This window comes from Trachypithecus francoisi, unplaced genomic scaffold, assembly GCF_009764315.1.
Source record: "Trachypithecus francoisi isolate TF-2019V2 unplaced genomic scaffold, Tfra_2.0 Lachesis_group12, whole genome shotgun sequence".
Taxonomy (NCBI): domain Eukaryota; kingdom Metazoa; phylum Chordata; class Mammalia; order Primates; family Cercopithecidae; genus Trachypithecus; species Trachypithecus francoisi.
The window spans coordinates 18,274,352-18,300,252 of NW_022681457.1; the positions used below are offsets into that span (position 1 = coordinate 18,274,352).

At 38.9% G+C, this 25,901-nt stretch overlaps 1 protein-coding gene across 2 annotated transcripts in view; it reads right to left on the minus strand.

The window, feature by feature from the left end:
• The window catches only part of FYB2 (FYN binding protein 2), a 111,028-nt gene that overhangs the window by 42,846 nt on the left and 42,281 nt on the right, over positions 1 to 25,901 (minus strand). For both annotated transcript variants that reach the window (XM_033225038.1, XM_033225037.1), the window contains exon 5: positions 6,749 to 6,858. In XM_033225038.1, the coding sequence (XP_033080929.1) occupies positions 6,749 to 6,858 (110 nt within the window). The remainder of the gene's footprint in view (positions 1 to 6,748; positions 6,859 to 25,901) is intronic.

A 25,901-nucleotide genomic window follows, 5' to 3' on the forward strand; every position in this document is an offset into this window, starting at 1 on the left:
GGCGACAGAGCGAGACTCCATCTCAAAAAAAAAAAAAAAAGATACAGTATTATCATCGTATGGGACCATTGCTGGATACGCAATTCATTGTTAACTGAAACATCGTATAGCACATGACTGTATTAATACACACAAGTAGTGACAAGAATTTGAGTTCAAACACAGTTCTGCCACTCTACATAGGGCATTTCAAACAAATTACTTCATTTCTTTGAGCCTCAGCTTGCTCATCTATAAAAATGGACCAATTGGTACCTGCCTTACAGAGTTAATGGGGAGATTCAAGGAAATAATGTAAGAAATTTGGCCAGGTACAGTGGCTCATGCCTGTAATCCCAGCACTTTGGGAACCTGAGGCAGATGGATCACAAGGTCAGGAGTTCAACACCAGCCTGGCCAAGATAGTGAAACACCATCTCTACTGAAAATACAAAAATTAGTCAGGCACAGTGGCAGGCCTGTAATCCCAGCTACTCGGGAGGCTGAGGCAGGAGAATCGCTTTAACCCAGGAGGTGGAGGTTGCAGTGAACTGAGATCATGCCACTGTATTCCAGCCTGGGCAACAGAGTGAGTCTCCATCACAAAAAAAAAAAAAAGAAAGAAAGAAAAAGAAAAAGAAAAGAAATTTAATATACCTAGCAGAACACTGGATATTGTATAGAAAATGGCAATTTTTTTGATAAAATTACTTGTTTGGTTTTTCTTTGCTTAAAAGTTATTTATAAAAGTTTTCTCCCTGCTGTTAGTAAATATATGTTCATAAAAGTAGGACTCCTCCCTCTGCTTTTCTCTTTCTTGCTGCTAAAGTCTTGAAGCTTTAGAAAACTGACCAAACAACATGTTGCATTTCCAAGCTTTTATTATTCTAAACATATAATCCACTGATAAAATCAATGAAATGCTAGGTTTTCTTTAGGGACTATCAGCATATAATTGTTGACACAGGCCTAAAATTCTACATGGATAATTAATAATATGTATTTCAACTTGAGTAATTGTACACATAATACTTTAAATTAGGTAATTTTACACTTAATACTTTAAAAATACCTGTTTGTGATACAGTTTGCCCAATATCCATTCCTGATATGAATTTGCTTTCCAATTTTAAGAATAATAATCTCCTTCTTTCTAATCCAATTTATTTACTTGTCTATGCTTTTCAAAACCAAATCACGAGCTCTTTGCTTCTCCTAACCACCATGGGATGGATATTATTACTTCTTCTGTCTTAGAAATGATGAAACCAAAGCCTGGAGAAGCCTTATTTGCCATGGCTAGTAAACAAAGATAATACACATTCAATTAATAATGTGTTCAAAATGTCGTTACTGCTGTTTAACAAAGTGGAGGTTCTTTCATGGTAAGCTAAGCTATCCAAACTTAGGTAGGAATTCCAACATATATTCCAAAGTAGGAGTATAGAGGATAAAGGGCTACATCCCAAAGAGTCAGGAACGGACTAAGAATTATGACAAGAGCATGCGATCTACAGCATGGGAGTCCCCGCTTACTTTCTGCACAGAATTATATAACCCTCTCTCCACTGACTAGTTTTATCGTGGGGGCAGAAAAAGGACTAATATCTGAAGATGGTTCTCAGCAGCCCTCCAACTGCTAGTTTCAAAACACATGGTCATGTCTTGGAGGCCTTTTGTTCCTTCTCCTCATCCTATCTGTATGACCTTGGAAAAGTCCCAATAGCAATGGTAACAGCAGACATTCTTGCCTCGTTACCGGTAGTAGGGGTAAAGCAATCAGTGTTTCACCATTAAGAATCATGATTAGCTATAGGCTTCCTGTAAATGTTCTTTATCAAGTTGAGGAAGACAATAGAGTCCCGATCTGTTCCTATTTTTATGACAGTTTTTTAAAATCATAAATGGGGGTTGAATTTTGTTAAATTATTTTCTGCACAGATTGTCTGTTTTTTCTTCTTTATCCTGCCAATATGGTGATTTTGTTGATTTTTGAATATTGAACCAGCTTTGCATCTCTGCACTCTTATATACCATTACCAAATGAAGAATAAACCAAACTTGATCATGAAGAATAATTCATTTTCTATGTTGCTGAATTCTATTTGCTAATATTTTGCTGAGGATTTTCATGACCATACTAATTAAGGATATTGATCTGAAGTTTTCTTCTTTTGTACTGACTTTGTCTAGTTTTGAGATCATGGTAATACTAACTTTAAAAAAACAAAATGTGTTTTCTCCTCCATTTTTGGGAAAGATTGTATAAAATTGGTATTAATTCATCTTTAAACGCCTGATAGAATTTTTCAGTGAAATCACCTGACTTAGAGTTCATTTTAGGGGAATTTTTAAACTATGCATTCAGTTTTCTTAAGAGTTACAGGGATATGCAAATTATTTTGGGTGAGTTGTGGTAATTTGTGCTTTTTGAGGAATTGTTCCTTTTTTTTAAATCTAAGTTGTTAAGTTTATATGTGAAGAGTTGTTCATAATATTCCCTTATTATTGTTTTGATATCTACAGGGTCTATAATGATATCCCTGTTTCATTCTTAATATTATATCTTCTTTCTGTTTCTTTTTCAGCCTTGCTAGAAGTTTATCAATTTTTTCAACCTTGCTAGAAGTTTGTCAATTTTACTGATTGTTTTTTCAAAGAACACATTTTTGGTTCCATTGATTTTATCTATTGTTTGTTGTTTTCATTTCATTTCATTTACTGCTAATCTTATCCTTATTGTTTCCTTTCTGCTACTTGCTTTCAAGAATTGTTCTCTGTCTTTAAGAAGTTTGATTATGGGCCGGGCGCGGTGGCTCAAGCCTGTAATCCTAGCACTTTGGGAGGCCGAGACGGGCGGATCACAAGGTAAGGAGATCGAGACCATCCTGGCTAACATGGTGAAACCCCGTCTCTACTAAAAAATACAAAAAAAACTAGCCGGGCGAGGTGGCGGGCGCCTGTAGTCCCAGCTACTCAGGAGGCTGAGGCAGGAGAATGGCGTGAATCCGGGAGGCGGAGCTTGCAGTGAGCTGAGATCCGGCCACTGCACTCCAGCCCGGGCGACAGAGCGAGACTCCGTCTCAAAAAAAAAAAAAAAAAAAAAAAAGAAGTTTGATTATGATTCTTCGTGAGATTGCATTTGTTTTAGATTTGCTTGGTTTTTTGAATCTGTTGTCATATTATGTCTTTTTCTTTTTTTAGATGGAGTTTTGCTCTTATCGCTCAGGATGGAGTGCAATGGTGCGATCTCGGCTCACTGCCACCTCTGCCTCCTGGGTTCAAGAGGTTCTCCTGCTTCAGCCTCCTGAGTAGCTGAAATTACAGATGTCCACTGCCACATCCAGCTAATTTTTTGTATTTTTAGTAGAGATGAGGTTTCACCATGTTGGCCAGGTTGGTCTTGAACTCCTGACCTTAGGTGATCCACTTGCCTCAGCCTTCCAGAGTGTTGGGATGACAGGTGTGAGCCACTGCTCCTGACCCATATTATGTCTTTTGCCAAATTAGGGGAGTTTTCAGTCACTATTTCTCCAAGTACTTCTTCAGTCATGCACTCCTTCTCTTCTCTTTCCAGAAGTCTAATGACATGAATGTTAAATCTTTTGTTATAGTCTCACAAGTTTTTTGAAGCTCTTTTCATTTTTTTTTCAGTCTATTTTCTCCTTGTTCAGATTCGGTAGTTACTATTGTTTATTTTTAAGTCATTGACTCTTTTGTCCCTCCATTCTGCTGTTGAGCACATCCACTGACCTTTTTATTTTTCAGTTCTAACATTGTCATTTTTTTTACATTTCTATTTCTCTATAAAGACATTTTATTTCTTTGATAAGATTTTCTTCATTTATTTCAAGCATGTCCATAACTATGCATTGGAAAATTTTATAAAAGCTGCTTTAAAGTCTTAGAAAATTCTAGTATTTCAGCCATCTCAATTTTGGCAGGTATTTTTTTTTTTCCAGCTTCAGCTGCCATAACAAAATACCATAAATTGCATGGCTAATAAATAACAGAAATTTATTCCTCACAGTTCTGGAGTGGGAAGTTCCGAGATCAAAGTGACAACAGATTCAATTCTGGTGAAAGCCTGCTGCCTGGTTCATAGAGAGCTGTCTTCTTGCTGTGCCCTCATAAGGAGAAGAAAGCAATTTCCCTTGGGATGCTTGTAAAGACACTAATCCCATTTGTGAGGGCTCCCACCCTCATGACCTCATGTAATACTAACTACCTCTGAAAGAGCTCACCTCTTAAATACCACTGCATTAGGGGGTAGGTTTCCAACATTTTAGAGAGTAACAAGCAATCAGTTTATAACAATACCCAAGTGAGAAAAGAGCACCTCATCACTGCTGGGCAGGAGTAGGAAGGATTTTGGCTCTCCAGCAGGCTTCTGCTGATCACATCTTAGCTGGAAAGAGTAGGAGTGCCCTGTTATTGCTTCCCATATGACCTTTGCTGACAGCAATAAGGAGAGGGTGGCCTTTTTACTGCTGGGTGGTTATGAAGATCCTTTCTACTAGCTCTCCCCTGACACCATCCTTTGAGGTAGAGAGAAGGGCATCTTGTTACTTCTGGAAGGAGACTGAAAGTCAAAGTTCCCCACATAATCTTTATGGACACTAAGTGGAATTTTATTACCACCTGGCAGGGGTGGAAATCCCAGCTCCCTACCTGGCCTTCTCTGACATCACTCCAGTGGAGGAGTTGGGTGCATCATTGCAGCTTGCTGAGGGTAGATGTCCAGGCCCCCCATTCAGCATTGCTGTTGGTGGTGGGCCCCATTTTTTTCTATGATGTTTGGCTGGAGTAGACCAGCTATTGTCTAGAGGTTTTCTGTCTTTCTAAGTTGCCCTTTTCCTGGTCATTTTGCTAGAAAGAGCAGGCTTCAGCTGAAGTTGTTGTGCCCACTGGTGTTTCTGGGTTGCTAACTTTTTTACCTCCAAAACTGACACATACGAGGCAAGAAGAAAACCAGGGAACTTACCATCTTATCCTTCCTTGGGGCCTGATGTCCCTAACTGGTCTACCTTCTTCTCTCTACCTTTCAGAGTCATCTAGTCTTCTTATGTTTGTTTTACATACATAATGCCTGGAGCTTTTAGCTGTACTTAGCAGGAGCAATAGCAAAAAAGTACATCTGTCCCATCTTCCCAGAAACAGAGGTCCACTTCACTTGAAATGAGCTACTTGCAGGGGGGTGGATTCTAGGGGTGTCACGTGGTCCAGAGAGAGAAGGAGCAGGTTCTGATTGGAGCATCCCTTTGGGTCTGTGAATTCTTAGCCCTGCAGAAGGGCGTATAGTTGGAATGTGGCCCAAATGGTTCCCACAGACTTTGTTTTCAAAGTGTGGTCTGTAGACCAGCAGCACTGGTATCACCAAGGAACTTGTTAGAAATACAGAATCTCAGATACCACAGTAGAGGAGCTGCTGAACCAGAATCTACATTTTAACAAGATCCCTGCACAACTTGTATGAACGCTAGAATCTCAGAAGCCCTGCTCTAAAGAAGGGGCCCATATACTCTGAGTATGGGGCAGCACTGCCTTTTGGGGGTGCCGGGCGGGGTCAAGACCTGCTTTTCCTATGGCTAGTATTTTACAAGCCATTTAGGAGAATCTAGACCGCCCAGTCTAAAAGAGAGGCAGTTTTTCTAATAGTTCTCCAATCCCTTATTTCTTGAGGGAGAAGAGAGAAATTTCAATAGGTCCTGATCCTTACCACATGAACTTCCTACATATGTATTCCCAGGAAAATGACTTCCTTTCCCAGAGCCTTGGGGTTCTGGTCCATACAATGAAGAAGTTGTACCGGATGATCTATTTTTAGCCCTGCTTCCAGGGAAGCCAAACTTCCTTGAATAAGAAGTAGTAATAAACTTGTGGAAAAGCATAGACTTTAGAGGTAGCCTGAGCCTGTTTCACATTATAACCCTATTCCATGGTACATTTATGACCTCATGCAACTCAATCTTTCCGATGTTCAGTTTCCTGTATCAAACATTAGGGTTGATCAAACCACTCTATCAGCAGGGCTGTACACAGGGAGCCTAACATAGAACTACAGTATCCTATAGTACAAGCTCACTAAATACTAGTGTTTATTCCAGCACTAAAATGTATGCTTTTATAGAGAACTGGCTGATACTATAGGCAAACAAGGATGTTGCAACTTGTAGAAATGCTATGAATCTCTGCTCCCTCATCTTTTTACCTGAGAAGGTCTCTTAACTCACAAAAAAAGTCCCGAGCATTGTCAGCAATGCCAGAGGCAGGAAGACTTAGCTCTGAGCCAGTGGTCAGATCCATCAAATAAATCCCCTGATCCTATTCAGACCAAACACAGGGTCCTAACTCCTATGGTCTGTTATCTCGTTCTCCACACACCAAGTAACCAGGGAACTTCAAGAAAGACACCAGGAGAAAAGAAATGAAGTTTCTATAGGAAGAGAAGGAAGAAAAATGAATCGTCATATCTTGATTTTCCCTCCCTCATATCTACAAAAGGCAAAGCAGCTGAGTCGATTGGTAAAGGGGAGAAAAGAAGAGGCTGGGAAGGCAGCAATAGCTATCGTGAGATAGCATTGATGCCCAGCTGGATTTATTTATATTTTTAAGAGACCAGATACAGAAAAAAAAGAAAAAGAAATAAGATGGTAGTGCAGGATGGCTGTGCATTTTTAAACTTACAGTTAGCTAAAGGGAAAATATCATTTTTGACACATTTTCATTCCACACGGGGTTACACTATTAATTGGCTTAGCAGACTTACGATCAGCAATTTCTTTTGCAGTGCACAGGTTAATGGAGTTGCCAGAGTGTCTCAGATATGAAATTGTTGCCTCATAATTATGTGGTTCTTCAAATTCTGTGTTGAAAAGCCTGGAGAAAAAAAGGTTACTTAAAATGTAACATTTTAAAAAACACATTTTGAAAACTTTTTGTATTTTTTCCTCATTATAGAAATAATGTAAGTATGTCTGGCCAATATAGTGACCTAAGCATATATGGGAGGCACACCACCCCTACTCCAAATGCATAAGAATTCTAGATGAAATATAGCAATGCAAAGACTTGTATAAAGATTATACAGTCCACATAGAAATCAGTAAAGCAAAATCTCCAGGTGCCAGACATACAGAGGAAACTCACAATTAAAGATGCAAGTGAGAACTGCAGTCAAGGGACACAAAGGGAAATTGAGACCAGATAAAGAGAAATCTTAATGACTGGGCAGCTGGGGATTTAATATCTGAGTCAGAAGGTAAGTCTGAACCATAAGCCTCATCTGAATGGGAAGCTGAAATGGAGCTATCAGCATCAAGTCCAGAGTTACAATATGCTGTTCCGTCTGTAAAACAAGTACTAAACATATCTGTCCACTCTCCCAGGATATGAGCTTGGAAGTTTGCTATCTGACTATGGCCATAGGAACTGAAAGAGTCACCAATGAGAAATCAGAAACTTGAAAACCCAGCACCAAATACAGAGGTGGGGTTTAATAAACAATCTGTCCATTTCAGAGACACAAAGCCAAAACTGAGGCTTGAAATTCAAATCCCTCTTGTAAAGGCAAATCTGAAATTATTCTGTAAAGATGCTTCCACAATCCATGGCACCTGTAGTTTCCAAAGAAAACAAATTCCCACTCAGAACAAGCTGATAGTGAAAACTGAAAACCATACAAGGAGATGAGCTGCAGTAAGATAGTCAGAAGGTATAACTAATGAGGGACCTAAATAATAGAATAACATGAACGTTAATTTAAAAGACATATGTTTTTAGTATTCAGAGAAATAAAGTGAAGAATAAAAGCCATTAGGTAAAAACAAGAGACTAAGGGAAAAGAATGCCCTATAGATTTGGAGAAAGGAGTTATAGAGATCATAAAATATAGTTCTTAAGATAAAAAATTTAATGTAGAAGCTGAAAAGTAGACTAGATGCCACAGCAGAAGGAATTGGTGAACTATTATTATTACTATTATTATTATATGTTTGTTGAGACAGGGTCTCACCCTATCACCCAGGCTGGAGTGCAGTGGCACAATCTCAGCTCACTGTAGCCTCCATCTCCCAGGCTCAAGCAATCTGCACCCTCAGCCTCCTGAGTAGCTGGGACTACAGGTGTGTACCACCACACCCGGATAATTTTTTTTGTGTTTTTGTAGAAAGGAAGCCTCGCCATATTGCCCAGGCTGGTCTCTAACTCCTGGGCTCAAGTGATCCACCTGCCTTGGCCTCCCAAAAGTACTAGGATTACAGTCATGAGCCACTGGCCTAGAATTGGTGAATTATTTAGATATGAGGACATTATCCAGAATGTAGCATAGAGAGATAAAGAGACAGAAAATATTTAATAAGAAGAGACAGGGAGGATAGAATGAGAAAGTCCAACATACATATATTAAGGATTATAAGAAGAAGAAAGAGAATGATGCAAAGGAGTCAATATTCAAATTATAATAGCTAAGACTATTATTTTCTGTAATAATATGGAAAGCAGTGGAAGAGGGCTATGAAAATTATTCTCAAGTCTTTGCATTATTTACGAGGATAGAGATGTTGATTAACATTAGACTTTGTAAATTATAGATGTCAAAATTTAATTGTAACTACTAAAAAGAATAGAAATAGAATATTTAACTTCTAAACTGGTAGAAGGGAAATATGCAATGAGAAAGCTTAAATTTTTTAAAAAAAGAAGGAAAGAAAAAATGCAATTATAGAAATTGCATAGTAAATCTTAATTGGGAAAAGTTCAAATAGGTCAAGGATTGCAATAAATGCACGTGAATTAAGCTATCTCACTAAAATAAAGAGTATCTGAATTGATATATATCTGAGTATATGTATCTGAATTGATACATTGGTCGGGCGTGGTGGCTCACGCCTGTAATCCCAACACTTTGGGAGGCCGAGGCGGGCGGATCACGAGATCGGGAGATGGAGACCATCCTGCCTAATGCTGTGAAACCCCATCTCTACTAAAAAATACAAAGAAAAAAATTAGCTGGGCGTGGTGGCGGGTGCCTGTAGTCCCAGTCACTCAGGAGGCTGAGGCAGGAGAATGGCGTCAACCCGGGAGGCAGAGCTTGCAGTGAGCCAAGATGGCGCCACTGCACTCCAGCCTGGGGGACAGAGCGAGACTTTGTCTCAAAAAAAAAAAAAAAAAAAGCAGCAGACAAGTCAAAAATCAAAAAGACCTACAAACCAAATAGTACCAAAGAAAACTGAAGCAGGTATATTAATATTAGACCAACTTTAGTGTGACTGATGAAGAAAATGAGAAAGGGTTCACACGAGTGAATATACACTGACACAAATTAGAGATAAGAAAGGAGACAAAACTAGAGATAGTTTTAGGCTTTCAGAAATCTAAGACAGTGTTATGATCAGCTCTCTACCAGTAACTTTAAAAATTTAGAGAAAATTGGCAAATTTATAGGGAAGTAGAAAATTACCATACCGACTGAGAAAGAAACACAAAAACTAATAGGCCAATAAATCATTAAAGAACTTTTATCAGTAGTACACTGCTAAAAGGTACACTCTTCCCTGCACCTAACTCCACCCTAACTCACCTCTCTTCTTGTTCTCTAACAAATAGTTTTATAGACCAGTTTTAATGAACTGTTTTAGAGGATATAAAGAGGAAAAACTACGCTACTCATTTTAAGAAGATAATATGGCGATTCTTCAAGGATCTAGAACTAGATGTACCATATGACCCAGCCATCCCACTACTGGATATATACCCAAAGGATTATAAATTACTCTACTACAAAGACACATGCACACGTATGTTTATTGCGGCACTATTCACAATAGCAAAGACTTGGAATCAACCCAAATGTCCATCTGTGACAGACTGGATTAAGAAAATGTGGCACATATACACCATGGAATACTATGCAGCCATCAAAAAGGATGAGTTTGCGTCCTTTGTAGGGACATGGATGCAGCTGGAAACTATCATCCTTAGCAAACTATCACAAGAAGAGAAAACCAAACACCGCATGTTCTCACTCATAGGTGGGAACTGAACAATGAGATCACTTGGACTCGGGAAGGGGAACATCACACACTGAGGCCTATCAGGGGGAGGGGGGAGGAGGGAGGGATTGCATTGGGGAGTTATACATGATATAACGTTATGCACATGTACCCTAGAACTTAAAGTATAATAAAAATAAATAAATAAATAAAGAGTTTATTTACCCACCCTCTTCATCAAACAAAAAAAAAAAAAAAGAAGATAATACAATTTTGATATGAAGACCACAAAATGATCAAAGAATAAGAGAAAATATAGCCCAATCTCACTTCAGAGATTTTAACCCAAATTCACTAAATACTGAAAAATGAATTAATCAGTATTAAAAATAACTCAAGAATAACTAAAATTTATTCCAAGACTTCAAGGATGGCTTAATATCACAAAATATATCATTGTAATTAATCACATTGTTTCAATAAAAGTGAAAAAAAGTTATTTTAATATGCCAAAAAGCATTCCAGGGAGATACATTTTCTTTACTAGTTTACCCTCCACAAATAAGATACTTATTTGTAAAGTGTAACAAACAATATTTAGACTCTATCAGGAACTTTGGCAATAAGAAAAAGATAAACCCATAGAAAACTGGACAAAAGTATATGCCAGTCATCACAGAAGAGTTAAACTGAGTAGCTTATAAACGTAAACTCCTAACCTCATAGTGAACAGGGAAATGGAAATCAAGATAATGAAAATTTGGTTCACATTCATCAGATTAGCTAGAATCCCAGTTTGAAAATAATACCTTATTTGGTAAGAACATGGAGAAACAGGAAATCTTTAAACTGCTTTGAGAGTATGAATTGTCACAACCCATTTTGGAGAATAATTTTTCAATATCTAGTAACCACTGAAGTTGATTATTTAGTGTTGTTTAGCAATTCTACTTCTAAGTAAACAGCTTTGAGAAACTTGCTTATATTTACCTACAAATATAGGAGAATGATTACTGAAGCATTATTTGAAGTGGTAAAAGTTTACAACAATCTGCATGTCCCTTAGTGACAAAATGCATAAACAAATTGGGATGTGTTCATATGATGAAATGCAATACAGTAATTATGATGAACAAATGACGTATACATCAACACAGATAGAATATGAAAACACAGCTTTGTAAAAAAAAGTTGCAGAAGGATAACATAAGGTGTCATTTATACAAAAATTTAAAAACTATATCCTTAACAGATATATGAGTTTATAGCTCAAACCTAAGAATATACTAAATGGATACACTCATAAATTCATGATTGGAATTGCCTCTGCAAAGAGAGAAAGGGAAATGGAATTATGGAGTGAATTCATAATTTTTTCTCCTCTGTACTGTCCACATTTGATATGAGGTAGTTCCATTTGCTATAGATGCAGTTGAAGGGGACTAGAGTTAGGGTTAGGGTTAGGGTTAAAGGTTAGGTTAGAGTTGAAGGGACTTCAGCTGCATCTAGAGCAAATGGAAAATAACAACTACATCACAGCAAATGTGGATAGTATCAAAGAGAAAAAATTACACATAACCTCTGCACCTTAATACAAATGAAGTCTTAGCCTTTGATAGTCTTCCTGAGTTTTCATTTATATGTGTATTCACTTAGTTATCATAGACAGTGAAAAAGTTAGAGTTCTTTTATCCCCTCATTTATTATAATCAAAAGCACATTCCACCCAATTGTCTTCTCTCCTTTGTTTGACTACTTTGCATATTTTCTAGTTTTCTTTTGTGTATATTATCTGTAATAATTCTAAAAATGTAATAGTTCATTTTGCTGAAAAAGAAAAATTATAAACTCCAATGCATAAGTGACTTCTCCTCTCATATTTTTCCCCTCCCTCTTCATAAAGTAATAAAGAGAAACTTTCTTAAATTATGGGCTATGCCATATACCTCATGCTTCAATAGCCTAACAATCTCATTTGGTCTATGGTAAATTAATTTTATTAATAAGAAACAATTTGGGGAAAAATTGAAAGATGTCCAATCAACTTCTTAGACTACTTTGGTCAAAAATGCATAAATTTTGGGAGGCCGAGACGGGCGGATCACAAGATCAGGAGATCGAGACCATCCTGGCTAACATGGTGAAACCCCGTCTCTACTAAAAAATACAAAAAACTAGCCGGGCGCGGTGGCGGGCGCCTGTAGTCCCAGCTCCTCGGGAGGCCGAGGCAGGAGAATGGCGTGAACCCGGGAGGCGGAGCTTGCAGTGAGCTGAGATCCGGCCACTGCACTCCAGCCTGGGTGACAGAGCAAGACTCCGTCTCAAAAATTAAAAAAAAAAAAGCATAAATATCTCATTTCAGATAATTATAAAGAAAATTTTACCAAAGTTTCCAAAAAGGCATCTTTAGGATCAACTGTCTTTACAGAGAATCAGTGCTGGGTTTATTGTTAAGAGGAAAAAAGAAGGTTACAGATGTATTTTAACCTCCTCTTTTTGCTACCTGAGAATGTCTTTTACCTTTATCCATGGTCCATTAAAACTAGATCTGAGATCCACCTTGATTTTATACAATGTGGATCAATATAAAGAACTTGGATTGGAGAGAAGAAATAACTCTATGATTCAAATCTATGCTTCAACTTCTTTATTTCCACATTTATGAAAAATGTGTCTATAGGACTATAGAAACTACTGGGAGGCAGCACAGAATATGAGACAGATCTGGAACGTGGGGTTAAACAGATCTGAATTTGAATCCTAGCTCTCCCCTACATTCTAGTTATAAAGTACTGGGTAAATACCTTAAGCCTCCATTTCCTGCCTTATAAAAACAGTTATAATAAAATCTACTTTAAAGGTGTATTATAGATATTGAATGAAATATTTGCCCTCTGCACATAAGCATTCCACAAAAGTGTGCTAGTAATATTAGTGTACTAGAGGACAGAAATATTGTATTTTTAAAATGGTAAGTTTTGAGGTTTACATCTTGTAAATTTTTTTATTAGTGGCATAGCATCAGGTTTCTAACTTTTCTTACTTTCTTACAGAAAACCTCCAGTTATTTGTATACTACATTATAAAACATTAATGTTTCTTAGTGATATCTTCAACATTATCTGTGTCAAGAAGCAAAAACAGCTCCTTAAATGCAGAAAATTACAAAACCAGAAAATTTCTAATTTTGTTTGGACTCTTGGAAATCCTGTCTTCAAAATAAATGGTTAAACAAATGGGATCTCTCTAGCTAAAGCATGGACAAGTGACCTCTCACGGTTGTTTCCACTTGCCATGTCTGCCTCTGGTCCACAGCCCTGAAAGGCCCCCGCAGAATCCCTCATTGTCCTTTGGAGAATAATTAGTTAACCTGTATTAGGCTGTATGCTCTAGAGAAGTGGCTCCGCCGGGCGCGGTGGCTCACGCCTGTAATCCCAGCACTTTGGGATGCCGAGACGGGCGGATCACGAGGTCAGCAGATCGAGACCATCCTGGCTAACACGGTGAAACCCCGTCTCTACTAAAAAATACAAAAAACTAGCCGGGCGTGGTGGCGGGCGCCTGTAGTCCCAGCTACTCGGGAGGCTGAGGCAGGAGAATGGCGTAAACCGGGAGGCGGAGCTTGCAGTGAGCTGAGATCCGGCCACTGCACTCCAGCCTGGGCGACAGAGCAAGACTCCGCCTCAAAAAAAAAAAAAAAAAAAGAGAAGTGGCTCATGCACCTCATTCAAACACCTGTCCACTTGGTCAAACAGTGAGATTATTAATCACACTAATAGCTACTATTTCTTGAGGGTTTACCATGTGTTAGACACTGTACATAGATTCATTATATGCACTTCTCATTGTGTGGTCTTGAGCAGTCATTTGGGTTCTCAGAGCCTTCATTTCCTCATAGAGTCACTGTGAAGGTTTAGTGTGGGAATAACTGAATCATAATGTGGAAAATGCCTGACAGGCGAATTTCCTTTCTTGTCTTCTCCTGTGCCACACTGCAAGATGATGACTCAAAAAGTTCATTGCAAGAAAGTTCTAGAATATCTAAAGAAGAGCTTACATTAAGTAGAAAGATTGAGACTTGAACAGCAAAAAAACCTGTTAGCCATACTTCTATAATTATTTTGTTAGGTTGAAAAAACAGTTTCTTCCACTTATTATTTAAATGGGACATGCATTTTGGAGACAGGATGAACAGGAGTAGCTTAGTCAGCATTTGCTCTGTGTAATATTCTACAGGTTCCTGGTGACAAGAGAGTGTGACACCATCTGATTTCTCAATTGTCCAAAGTCCCAAACTGGGTCAATTTCAATTTCCAATAAATACGTAAAGTAAGAATACTCTACTCATAGCCCTTCACCCTAAGAAATCCTTCCCTTGAATAAAATGATTGGTGATTAAACTTTTAAAAGTGACATCCATGCTAAATAAAATGGATCTCAAAATTCATTTGTGCTAGGTTCACAAAAATATATGATGAATTTGAAGGGATTGTCTTCATGAGCTACTAAAACTTGTTTTGTATACATATTAGATAATGGTTAGAGATGAACAATCAATGAATCAGTAGAGCAGAATGATTCAGAGAAACATAGGCTTCAGAAAGACAGAGGTGGCAGTGAACCTCAGCTCTACCAGGCTGTGACCGTGGGTGGCTGGTTTGACCTAAGTCTCTTCACCCTTTAATCCTCTTTATATGAGAATGAAATGATATAATTTATGCCATGCTTAGTGTAGTGCTTGGCATAAAGTGTTTGTTACTTCTGCTTCCGCTACTACTACTTCCACTTTCACTTTTATACTATTTTCCCTTTTACTATTCCACTACTTGTGCTTCAAATTCTACCACCACCTCCACCACTAGTTCTCCTGCTTCTACCATTTTGCAGCACACATATGTGTGCATACATATACATCTTTTTATGTAATATATATTTTCATTTACATGTATATGTGTTGACATATATACACATACATGTATACATACATACACATAATCCTACCACCACATGTACCATAACCTTACTGTGATGGTTAATATTGAGTGTCGACTTGATTGGATTGAAGGATGCAAAGTATTGTTCCAGGGTGTGTCTGTAAGGGTGTTGCCAAAGGGGATTAACATTTGAGTCAATGCACTGGGAGAGGCAGACCCACCCTCAATCTGGGTGGGCACAATCTAATCAGCTGCTAATGCAACTAGAATAAAAGCAGGCAGAAAAACATAGAAAGACTAGACTGCCTGAGTCTTCTGGCCTCTGTCTTTCTCCTGTGCTGGATGCTTCCTGTCCTCAAACATTGGACTCCAAGTTCTTCAGCTTTTGGACTCTTGGACTTAAACCAGTGGTTTGCCAGGGCTCTCAGACCTTCGACTACAGACTGAAGGCTGCACTGTCAACCTTCAAAGAGTAGGGATTCTTTCGAGGTTTTAGAATTCGGACTGATTTCCTTGCTCCTTAGCTTGCAGATGGCCCATTGTGGGACTTCACCTTGTGATCATGTGAGTCAATACTCCTTAATAAACTCTCCTTTATATATACATCTACCCTATTAGTCCTGTCCTTCTAGAGAACCCTGACTAATCCACTGACCAATTCTACTATGACTTCTACTACAACAACATACAACAAATAGAGCTTCTCTCAGCCCTGGGCACTAGGTATTTCTTTTTCCTATTCATGTATATATAACCCAGTTATTTCTACAAAGGACCACAAAACCATGATCACCAAGTAAATGTTATTAAAGTGCTGATTACCTTACAAAATATGCCATCCCCTCTGGCCTTAACTCTGAAGCTACATTGCCAAACCACTGATCTCATTCATAAAGCAGGCATGGGAAGGCATGTAAATAATAATAACAGCTGACAATTATTACCTGTCAAGCACTGCTTCAATTACATGTATCAATCCTTTACTTTATGAAATACATACTATTATTCTTTCCATAATCAGATGAAGAAACAGAAGTATGATCCAAACTCACAGAGTAGTTAGCAGCAGAGATAAGAAGCCAGATATTTGAATCTAGAATCTGAAGTCTTAACCATTATGCTGTATACCATTTTACACAGGGAATGTACTGGTTAAAGTCAAATATGGCATGAATAGATCACACTGTAATGGAAGTCATCAAAGAAAGAGGTCATCAGAGTATACAGCAAGGAGGACTCCAAAGGATTGACCAGATTATTAGCTAGAGACATAATGGGAGAAAAGTATGTCTGCTAGTGATATAAAAGAGAAGCGCTCAGATTTCTCATTCATTAAGTTACATGCTATTATTCACTCTTTGGACAAACTATATTCATGTTAATTTTATATATGTTATCTCATATAATCCTCTCAGTAGCAGTATGAGGCATTTTACAGATGAGGAAACGGAGGCTTGGAGATATTCAGTAACTTGTCCAAGATAGCACTGCTAAGAAGCAGAGGTGGGTCTGGAAACCAGACCTTCTGATTCCTAGTCCATTGATTCTCTCCTCTGTACTGCAAGTCACTCTAGAACCAAGGGAAAACTGAAAAATGAAAATAATGAAGCACCAGACGATGGTGAAGGTCAAGGAGCTTGTGAGTGGGTTTTGGACGATATTTTTCCAACCTTTGTTAGGCTGACCCAAGAGTTCACAGATCAATTCTTTATGGATTAGTTATTTATATGGGGAAAATGTTTTGGTGAAATCCTTTTCTTATCTGTGCCTGACATGATCACCTATAAAATGAAAAATATTACCATTTAACCTGTAATTTGAGGTTAAGGTGGAACCAGTGGATCAGGGTGAATTTGGGAATGACTTTCTTTTTTTTTTTTTTTTTTTAATATTATCATCACCTTCATTTTATTTTATTTATTTATTATTTATTTTTTATTATACTTTAAGTTCTAGGGTACATGTGCATAATGTGCAGTTTGTTACATATGTATACTTGTGCCATGTTGGTGTGCTGCACCCATCAACTCATCAGCACCCATCAATTCATCATTTATATCATGTATAACTCCCAATGCAATCCCTCCCCACTTCCCCCTCCCCATGATAGGCCCCGGTGTGTGATGTTCCCCTTCCCGAGTCCAAGTGATCTCATTGTTCAGTTCCCACCTATGAGTGAGAACATGCAGTGTTTGGTTTTCTCTTCTTGTGATAGTTTGCTAAGGATGATGGTTTCCAGCTGCATCCATGTCCCTACAAAGGACGCAAATTCATCCTTTTTTATGGCTGCATAGTATTCCATGGTGTATATGTGCCACATTTTCTTAATCCAGTCTGTCACTGATGGACATTTGGGTTGATTCCAAGTCTGTGCTATTGTGAATAGTGCCGCAATAAACATACGTGTGCATGTGTCTTTATAGCAGCATGATTTATAATCCTTTGGGTATATACCCAGTAGTGGGATGGCTGGGTCATATGGTACATCTAGTTCTAGATCCTTGAGGATTGCCATACTGTTTTCCATAATGGTTGAACTAATTTACAATCCCACCAACAGTGTAAAAGTGTTCCTATTTCTCCACATCCTCTCCAACACCTGTTGTTTCCTGACTTTTTAATGATTGCCATTCTAACTGGTGTGAGATGGTATCTCATGTGGTTTTGATTTGCATTTCTCTGATGGCGAGTGATGATGAGCATTTTTTCATGTGTCTGTTGGCTGTATGAATGTCTTCTTCTGAGAAATGTCTGTTCATATCCTTTGCCCACTTTTTGATGGGGTTGTTTGTTTTTTTCTTGTATATTTGTTTGAGTTCTTTGTAGATTCTGGATATTAGCCCTTTGTCAGATGAGTAGATTGCAAAAATTTTCTCCCATTCTGTAGGTTGCCTCTTCACTCTGATGGTAGTTTCTTTTGCTGTGCAGAAGCTCTTTAGTTTAATGAGATCCCATTTGTCAATTTTGGCTTTTGCTGCCGTTGCTTTTGGTGTTTTAGACATGAAGTCCTTGCCCATGCCTATGTCCTGAATGGTACTACCTAGGTTTTCTTCTAGGTTTTTTATGGTATTAGGTCTAACATTTAACTCTCTAATCCATCTTGAATTAATTTTCGTATAAGGAGCAAGGAAAGGATCCAGTTTCAGCTTTCTACTTATGGCTAGCCAATTTTCCCAGCACCATTTATTAAATAGGGAATCCTTTCCCCATTTCTTGTTTTTGTCAGGTTTGTCAAAGATCAGATGGCTGTAGATGTGTGGTATTATTTCTGAGGACTCTGTTCTGTTCCATTGGTCTATATCTCTGTTTTGGTACCAGTACCATGCTGTTTTGGTCACTGTAGCCTTGTAGTAGAGTTTGAAGTCAGGTAGCGTGATGCCTCCAGCTTTGTTCTTTTGACTTAGGATTGTCTTGGCAATGTGGGCTCTTTTTTGGTTCCATATGAACTTTAAAGCAGTTTTTTCCAATTCTGTGAAGAAACTCATTGGTAGCTTGATGGGGATGGCATTGAATCTATAAATCACCTTGGGCAGTATGGCCATTTTCACCATATTGATTCTTCCTGTCCGTGAGCATGGTATGTTCTTCCATTTGTTTGTGTCCTCTTTGATTTCACTGAGCAGTGGTTTGTAGTTCTCCTTGAAGAGGTCCTTTACATCCCTTGTAAGTTGGATTCCTAGGTATTTTATTCTCTTTGAAGCAATTGTGAATGGAAGTTCATTCCTGATTTGGCTCTCTGTTTGTCTGTTACTGGTGTATAAGAATGCTTGTGATTTTTGCACATTAATTTTGTATCCTGAGACTTTGCCGAAGTTGCTTATCAGCTTAAGGAGATTTTGGGCTGAGACAATGGGGTTTTCTAAATATACAATCATGTCATCTGCAAACAGGGACAATTTGACTTCTTCTTTTCCTATCTGAATACCCTTGATTTCTTTCTCTTGCCTGATTGCCCTAGCCAGAACTTCCAACACTATGTTGAATAGGAGTGGTGAGAGAGGGCATCCCTGTCTTGTGCCAGTTTTCAAAGGGAATTTTTCCAGTTTTTGCCTATTCAGTATGATATTAGCTGTGGGTTTGTCATAAATAGCTCTTATTATTTTGAGGTACGTTCCATCAATACCAAATTTATTGAGCGTTTTTAGCATGAAGGGCTGTTGAATTTTGTCAAAAGCCTTTTCTGCATCTATTGAGATAATCATGTGGTTCTTGTCTTTGGTTCTGTTTATATGCTGGATTATGTTTATTGATTTGCGAATGTTGAACCAGCCTTGCATCCCAGGGATGAAGCCCACTTGATCATGGTGGATAAGCTTTTTGATGTGCTGCTGAATCCGGTTTGCCAGTATTTTATTGAGGATTTTTGCATCGATGTTCATCAGGGATGTTGGTCTAAAATTCTCTTTTTTTGTTGTGTCTCTGCCAGGCTTTGGTATCAGGATGATGTTGGCCTCATAAAATGAGTTAGGGAGGATTCCCTCTTTTTCTATTGATTGGAATAGTTTCAGAAGGAATGGTACCAGCTCCTCCTTGTACCTCTGGTAAAATTCAGCTGTGAATCCATCTGGTCCTGGACTTTTTTTGGTTGGTAGGCTATTAATTATTGCCTCAATTTCAGAGCCTACTATTGGTCTATTCAGGGATTCAACTTCTTCCTGGTTTAGTCTTGGAAGAGTGTAAGTGTCCAGGAAATTATCCGTTTCTTCTAGATTTTCTAGTTGATTTGCGTAGAGGTGTTTATAGTATTCTCTGATGGTAGTTTGTGTTTCTGTGGGGTTGGTGGTAATATCCCCTTTATCATTTTTTATTGCATCTATTTGATTCCTCTCTCTTTTCTTCTTTATTAGTCTTGCTAGCAGTCTGTCAATTTTGTTGATCTTTTCAAAAAACCAACTCCTGGATTCATTGATTTTTGGAGGTTTTTTTGTCTCTATCTCCTTCAGTTCTGCTCTGATCTGAGTTATTTCTTGCCTTCTGCTAGCTTTTGAATGTGTTTGCTCTTGCCACTCTAGTTCTTTTAATTGTGATGTTAGAGTGTCAATTTTAGATCTTTCCTGCTTTCTCTTGTGGGCATTTAGTGCTATAAATTTCCCTCTACACACTGCTTTAAATGTGTCCCAGAGATTCTGGTATGTTGTATCTTTGTTCTCATTGGTTTCAAAGAACATCTTTATTTCTGCCTTCATTTTGTTATGTACCCAGTAGTCATTCAGGAGCAGGTTGTTCAGTTTCCATGTAGTTGAGTGGTTTTGATTGAGTTTCTTAGTCCTGAGTTCTAGTTTGATTGCACTGTGGTCTGAGAGACAGTTTGTTATAATTTCGTTCTTGTACATTTGCTGAGGAGTGCTTTACTTCCAATTATGTGGTCAATTTTGGAATACGTGCGATTTGGTGCTGAGAAGAATGTATATTCTGTTGATTTGGGGTGGAGAGTTCTATAGATGTCTATTAGGTCCGCTTGGTGCAGAGATGAGTTCAATTCCTGGATATCCTTGTTAACTTTCTGTCTCGTTGATCTGTCTAATGTTGACAGTGGAGTGTTGAAGTCTCCCATTATTATTGTATGGGAGTCTAAGTGTCTTTGTAAGTGTCTAAGGACTTGCTTTATGAATCTGGGTGCTCCTGTATTGGGTGCATATATATTTAGGATAGTTAGCCCTTCCTGTTGAATTGATCCCTTTACCATTATGTAATGGCCTTCTTTGTCTCTTTTGATCTTTGATGGTTTAAAGTCTGTTTTATCAGAGACTAGAATTGCAACCCCTGCTTTTTTTTGTTCTCCATTTGCTTGGTAGATCTTCCTCCATCCCTTTATTTTGAGCCTATGTATGTCTCTGCATGTGAGATGGGTCTCCTGAATACAGCAGACTATGGGTCTTGACTCTTTATCCAGCTTGCCAGTCTGTGTCTTTTAATTGGAGCATTTAGTCCATTTACATTTAAGGTTAATATTGTTATGTGTGAACTTGATCCTGCCATTATGATATTAACTTGTTATTTTGCTCATTAGCTGATGTAGTTTCTTCCTAGCCTCGATGGTCTTTACATTTTGGCATGTTTTTGCAATGGCTGGTACCGGTTGTTCCTTTCCATGTTTAGTGCTTCCTTCAGGGTCTCTCGTAAGGCAGGCCTGGTGGTGACAAAATCTCTAAGCATTTGCTTATCTGTAAAGGATTTTATTTTTCCTTCACTTATGAAACTTAGTTTGGCTGGATATGAAATTCTGGGTTGAAAATTCTTTTCTTTAAGAACGTTGAATATTGGCCCCCACTCTCTTCTGGCTTGTAGAGTTTCTGCCGAGAGATCTGCTGTTAGTCTGATGGGCTTCCCTTTGTGGGCAACCCGACCTTTCTCTCTGGCTGCCCTTAAGATTTTTTCCTTCATTTCAACTTTGGTGAATCTGGCAATTATGTGTCTTGGAGTTGCTCTTCTCAAGGAGTATCTTTGTGGCGTTCTCTGTATTTCCTGAATTTGAATGCTTGGCCTGCCCTACTAGGTTGGGGAAGTTCTCCTGGATGATATCCTGAAGAGTGTTTTCCAACTTGGTTCCATTTTCCCCCCCTCACTTTCAGGCACCCCAATCAGACATAGATTTGGTCTTTTTACATAATCCCACACTTCTTGCAGGCTTTGTTCATTTCTTTTTCTTCTTTTTTCTTTTGGTTTCTCTTCTCGCTTCATTTCATTCATTTGATCCTCAATCGCTGATACTCTTTCTTCCAGTTGATCGAGTCGGTTACTGAAGCTTGTGCATTTCACGTATTTCTCGTGTCATGGTTTTCATCTCTGTCATTTCGTTTATGACCTTCTCTGCATTAATTACTCTAGCTGTCAATTCTTCCACTCTTTTTTCAAGATTTTTAGTTTCTTTGCGCTGGGTATGTAATTCCTCCTTTAGCTCTGAGAAGTTTGATGGACTGAAGCCTTCTTCTCTCATCTCGTCAAAGTCATTCTCTGACCAGCTTTGATCCGTTGCTGTCGATGAGCTGCGCTCCTTTGCAGGGGGAGATGCACTCTTATTTTTTGAATTTCTAGCTTTTCTGCCCTGCTTTTTCCCCATCTTTGTGGTTTTATCTGTCTCTGGTCTTTGATGATGGTGACGTACTGATGGGGTTTTGGTATAGGTGTCCTTCCTGTTTGATAGTTTTCCTTCTGACAGTCAGGACCCACAGCTATAGGTCTGTTGGAGATTGCTTGAGGTCCACTCCAGACCCTGTTTGCCTGGGTATCAGCAGCAGAGGTTGCAGAAGATAGAATATTGCTGAACAGCGAGTGTACCTGTCTGATTCTTTCTTTGGAAGCTTCCTCTCAGGGGTGTATTCCACCCTGTGAGGTGTGGGGTGTCAGACTGCCCTAGTGGGGGATGTCTCCCAGTTAGGCTACTCAGGGGTCAGGGACCCACTTGAGCAGGCAGTCTGTCCCTTCTCAGATCTCAACCTCTGTGTTGGGAGATCCACTGCTCTCTTCAAAGCTGTCAGACAGAGTCATTTGTGTCTGCAGAGGTTCTGCTGCTTTTTTGTTGTTGTTGTTTAGCTGTGCCCTGTCCCCAGAGGTGGAGTCTACAGAGACAGGCAGGTTTCCTTGAGCTGCTGTGAGCTCCACCCAGTTCGAGCTTCCCAGTGGCTTTGTTTACCTACTTACGCCTCAGCAATGGCAGGCGCCCTCCCCCAGCCTCGTTGCTGCCTTGCGGTTAGATCGCAGACTGCTGTGTTAGCAATGAGGGAGGCTCTGTGGGCGTGGGACCCTCCCAGCCAGGTGTGGGATATATTCTCCTGGTGTGCCCGTTTGCTTAAAGAGCAGTATTGGGGTGGGAGTTACCCGATTTTCCAGGTGTTGTGTGTCTCAGTTCCCCTGGCTAGGAAAAGGGATTCCCTTCCCTCTTGAGCTTCCCAGGTGAGGCGATGCCTCGCCCTGCTTCAGCTCTCGCTGGTCGGGCTGCAGCAGCTGACCAGCACCGATTGTCCGGCACTCCCTAGTGAGATGACCCCAGTACCTCAGTTGAAAATGCAGAAATCACCGGTCTTCTGTGTCGCTCGCGCTGGGAGTTGGAGACTGGAGCTGTTCCTATTCGACCATCTTGCTCCGCCCCCTGGGAATGACTTTCTAAAAGCACTTTGTCTTCTAAGTGTTTTTAGGAAGTCACACAACTACTAAAGCAGACTTTTTTTTTTTCCCATTCATCTAGGAACAAGATCTGATAAAGCAGATTCTTAATAAACCAGTGGCAACTTCAGCAGCATGAAACAAAATGACCACAAGCCCTCATTTGGATCACTAAAGTCAAATTTTTACAATATCTTTGTTTCAAATTTCAGAGTGTCTTCTTTGAGGTGCACTATAATATCTAACCCCATTTGTTTTACAGAGAGGGAAGTGAGGTCACCCTCTGAACTAGTGGCAGGCTTTTAACTAGGAGTCTGGTCTCCCAACTGCCTGTTCTGCCACCTACAGTATTCGGCCTTGATACAGACAAACCCTGCTATTACAAACAAACAACAAATCTCTGCCATTTATTAAGAGCTTATAACATTCGAATTCTACTTTGCTGAATTAGAGATATTTATCTCAATCCTCACAACATCCCTAGGGGGAAGGATTTGATTTCACCACTTCCCATATTAGAAAATAGAAGGCCCAGAGATATCAAATAACTTTCCCAGGATCACACAGCTAGTGTGTGGAGCTCAAAATGTGAATCCAAGGTTATCTGACTCCCAAATCAATGCCCTTAACTTCATGTAACATACTCCATGAATCTTCTAATTTTTAATTCATTCAATTTAAACACATTTTAATTATGCAGCTGGTAAGAAAGAAATATTAGACTATCTCTCTGCTTTTGAAGAATTTATAATTTAGACAGGGAAACGAGATACACCCAGGCAAACAGAAAATTAAAAACATAGACTGGATTTGATTGAGTCTTAAGCCGAGTGCCGTCTAAGTCCATTCTGTTCTTCAGCCAACATTTATTGAAAAACTATTAAATGCTGTATGCCCTCTTCCCCATATACACCTTACCACTACACACTCTAATCATGTCAAATTACCCATAGCTCTTGAACACATGAGGCTGTTTCCTGCCTCTTTGCTTTTGTCCACATGATTCATCTGCTTATAATGACCTTATCACCAACATCCTCTGTGCAAATTCATTATTTTTTCTCCTAAAATTCTGATTGTCATTATCCATGGCCCTTCTATAGTCTATTCTCCACACAGTAGCCAAGACGATCTTCTCAAAATATAATTCAGACCTTGTCACATTCCTGCTTCAGACTTTCTAGAGGTGTCCTATGGTTTTTAATAATTTTTTAAAAGAGAACCACTATGCTCCCCACCTTTATGATCTCATCCCTCTGCATGTCTCCAAGGTCCTGTACTACCATTCTTTTCCTCACTCATCACTCTCCAACCACACTGGTCTCCTGTCTATTTTACAAGGATGCAATGCTCTCTACTACCTCGAAGACTTGGCAAAGGTTGCTCCTGCTACATGGAATGCTTTCTGTATGACCAACTTTTTTTCAACCACCAGGTCTAACCTCTGTCCCCTTTGGCAAGGCCCTTCTTCAGCCTTCTTTCCCAAACAGCCCTCCTCCCCACCTATTTCTGTATACCACAATACTTGTTGTATACCCTTCTCAGTCACTGTCATAGTCTTGAAATTACTTTGTTACTCTTTGAAACTAGTTTAATTTTTTTCTCTCTTGCTCTGGGATCTTGAATATCACTTGCTGCTCAGTACCCATTGCCTCATCCAGTGTCTGGTACATTGTAGGCTTCCAGTTAGCAATTGTTTTTATGTTTATATCCTTCTCTGATGCTCGTACAGAAACACTGGGAACTCAGACAGGTAGATGAAGTCACATCATTAATTTTTCTCATTGAGCTCCCCCTCTCTGTCAGGTACTGTTCTAGAATATAAAAATAAATAACAATCAAGATCCTTAAATTCAGGGTTCTCATGGTCTAAAAAAAACATAAAAAAGAAATAAGTCAAATGAATATTATCATCCAAAGCATTCATTAAAAAAACAGAAAAATAAAGCAGAATCATATATGAAATAGATAGCATCTTGGGTGAGGGAACATGTGCTATAGCCAGGAAAGCTGACATTTCAGCATACATCACTGCCTTATATCATATTTGTTATTTGTTTTTCTCCCCAACTAAAATACATACTTAATGAGGACAGATACTTTGTGTTCATTTCCTGCTGCGTTTCCAGCATCTAGAAAAATGGCTGGCACGTAGTTGCAGTTCAATAATTATTGAATGAATAAATAAAAAATGAATTCTGCATAAGAAGGAGCCATCAGGTGATGATCTGGGAGATGATGACACACACAGGAAAATGTAAGTACTTCTGATAGATCAGGGAAGCTTGTTGTGTTTGAGGATTAGCCAAAGGTTAGTACATGGGTGGAAGAGAGGAAACAAGGGTGAGAGGGCTTAGGAGAGGAGTTTGGAGAATAATCAATGACCAAAACCTATAAGGAATCTGTAAGAATATATATAGGTATAAAGAAGTATAAGGAAGGATATTCTTGGCCCTGGGAAAAGTACATTTTTGAATTTTATTCCAAAAATAAAATGGATGCTAAGAGCTCAATGATTAGTTTAATTAAACAAATATTTAATTCAAAAACTAATGAGTCCAAAGAATAGGAGAGAAGAAAAGAGAGTGCCTCTCATGTGAGCTAAAATAATCAGAACAAGCTTCTTGTTACGGTGTCACTTGGAGTTGAACATTAGACCAAGAAGGAGCTGAGGAAATAGGATCTCACATGAGTCCCCACTCTCACATGGCAGTAGCCCTTACCTAAAATGCAAGGGCAAAGGAAATGCTCAGATTGTCCTAATTATTTAGCTTCAATATTAGATGGATATAATATTGGACATGCAAACCAAGGTGAAATGTATAGAGAACAGAATTTTGAAATGTTTTCTTTATTTACATAAAAGTTAATGAGAGATGATATCATTCTGTCC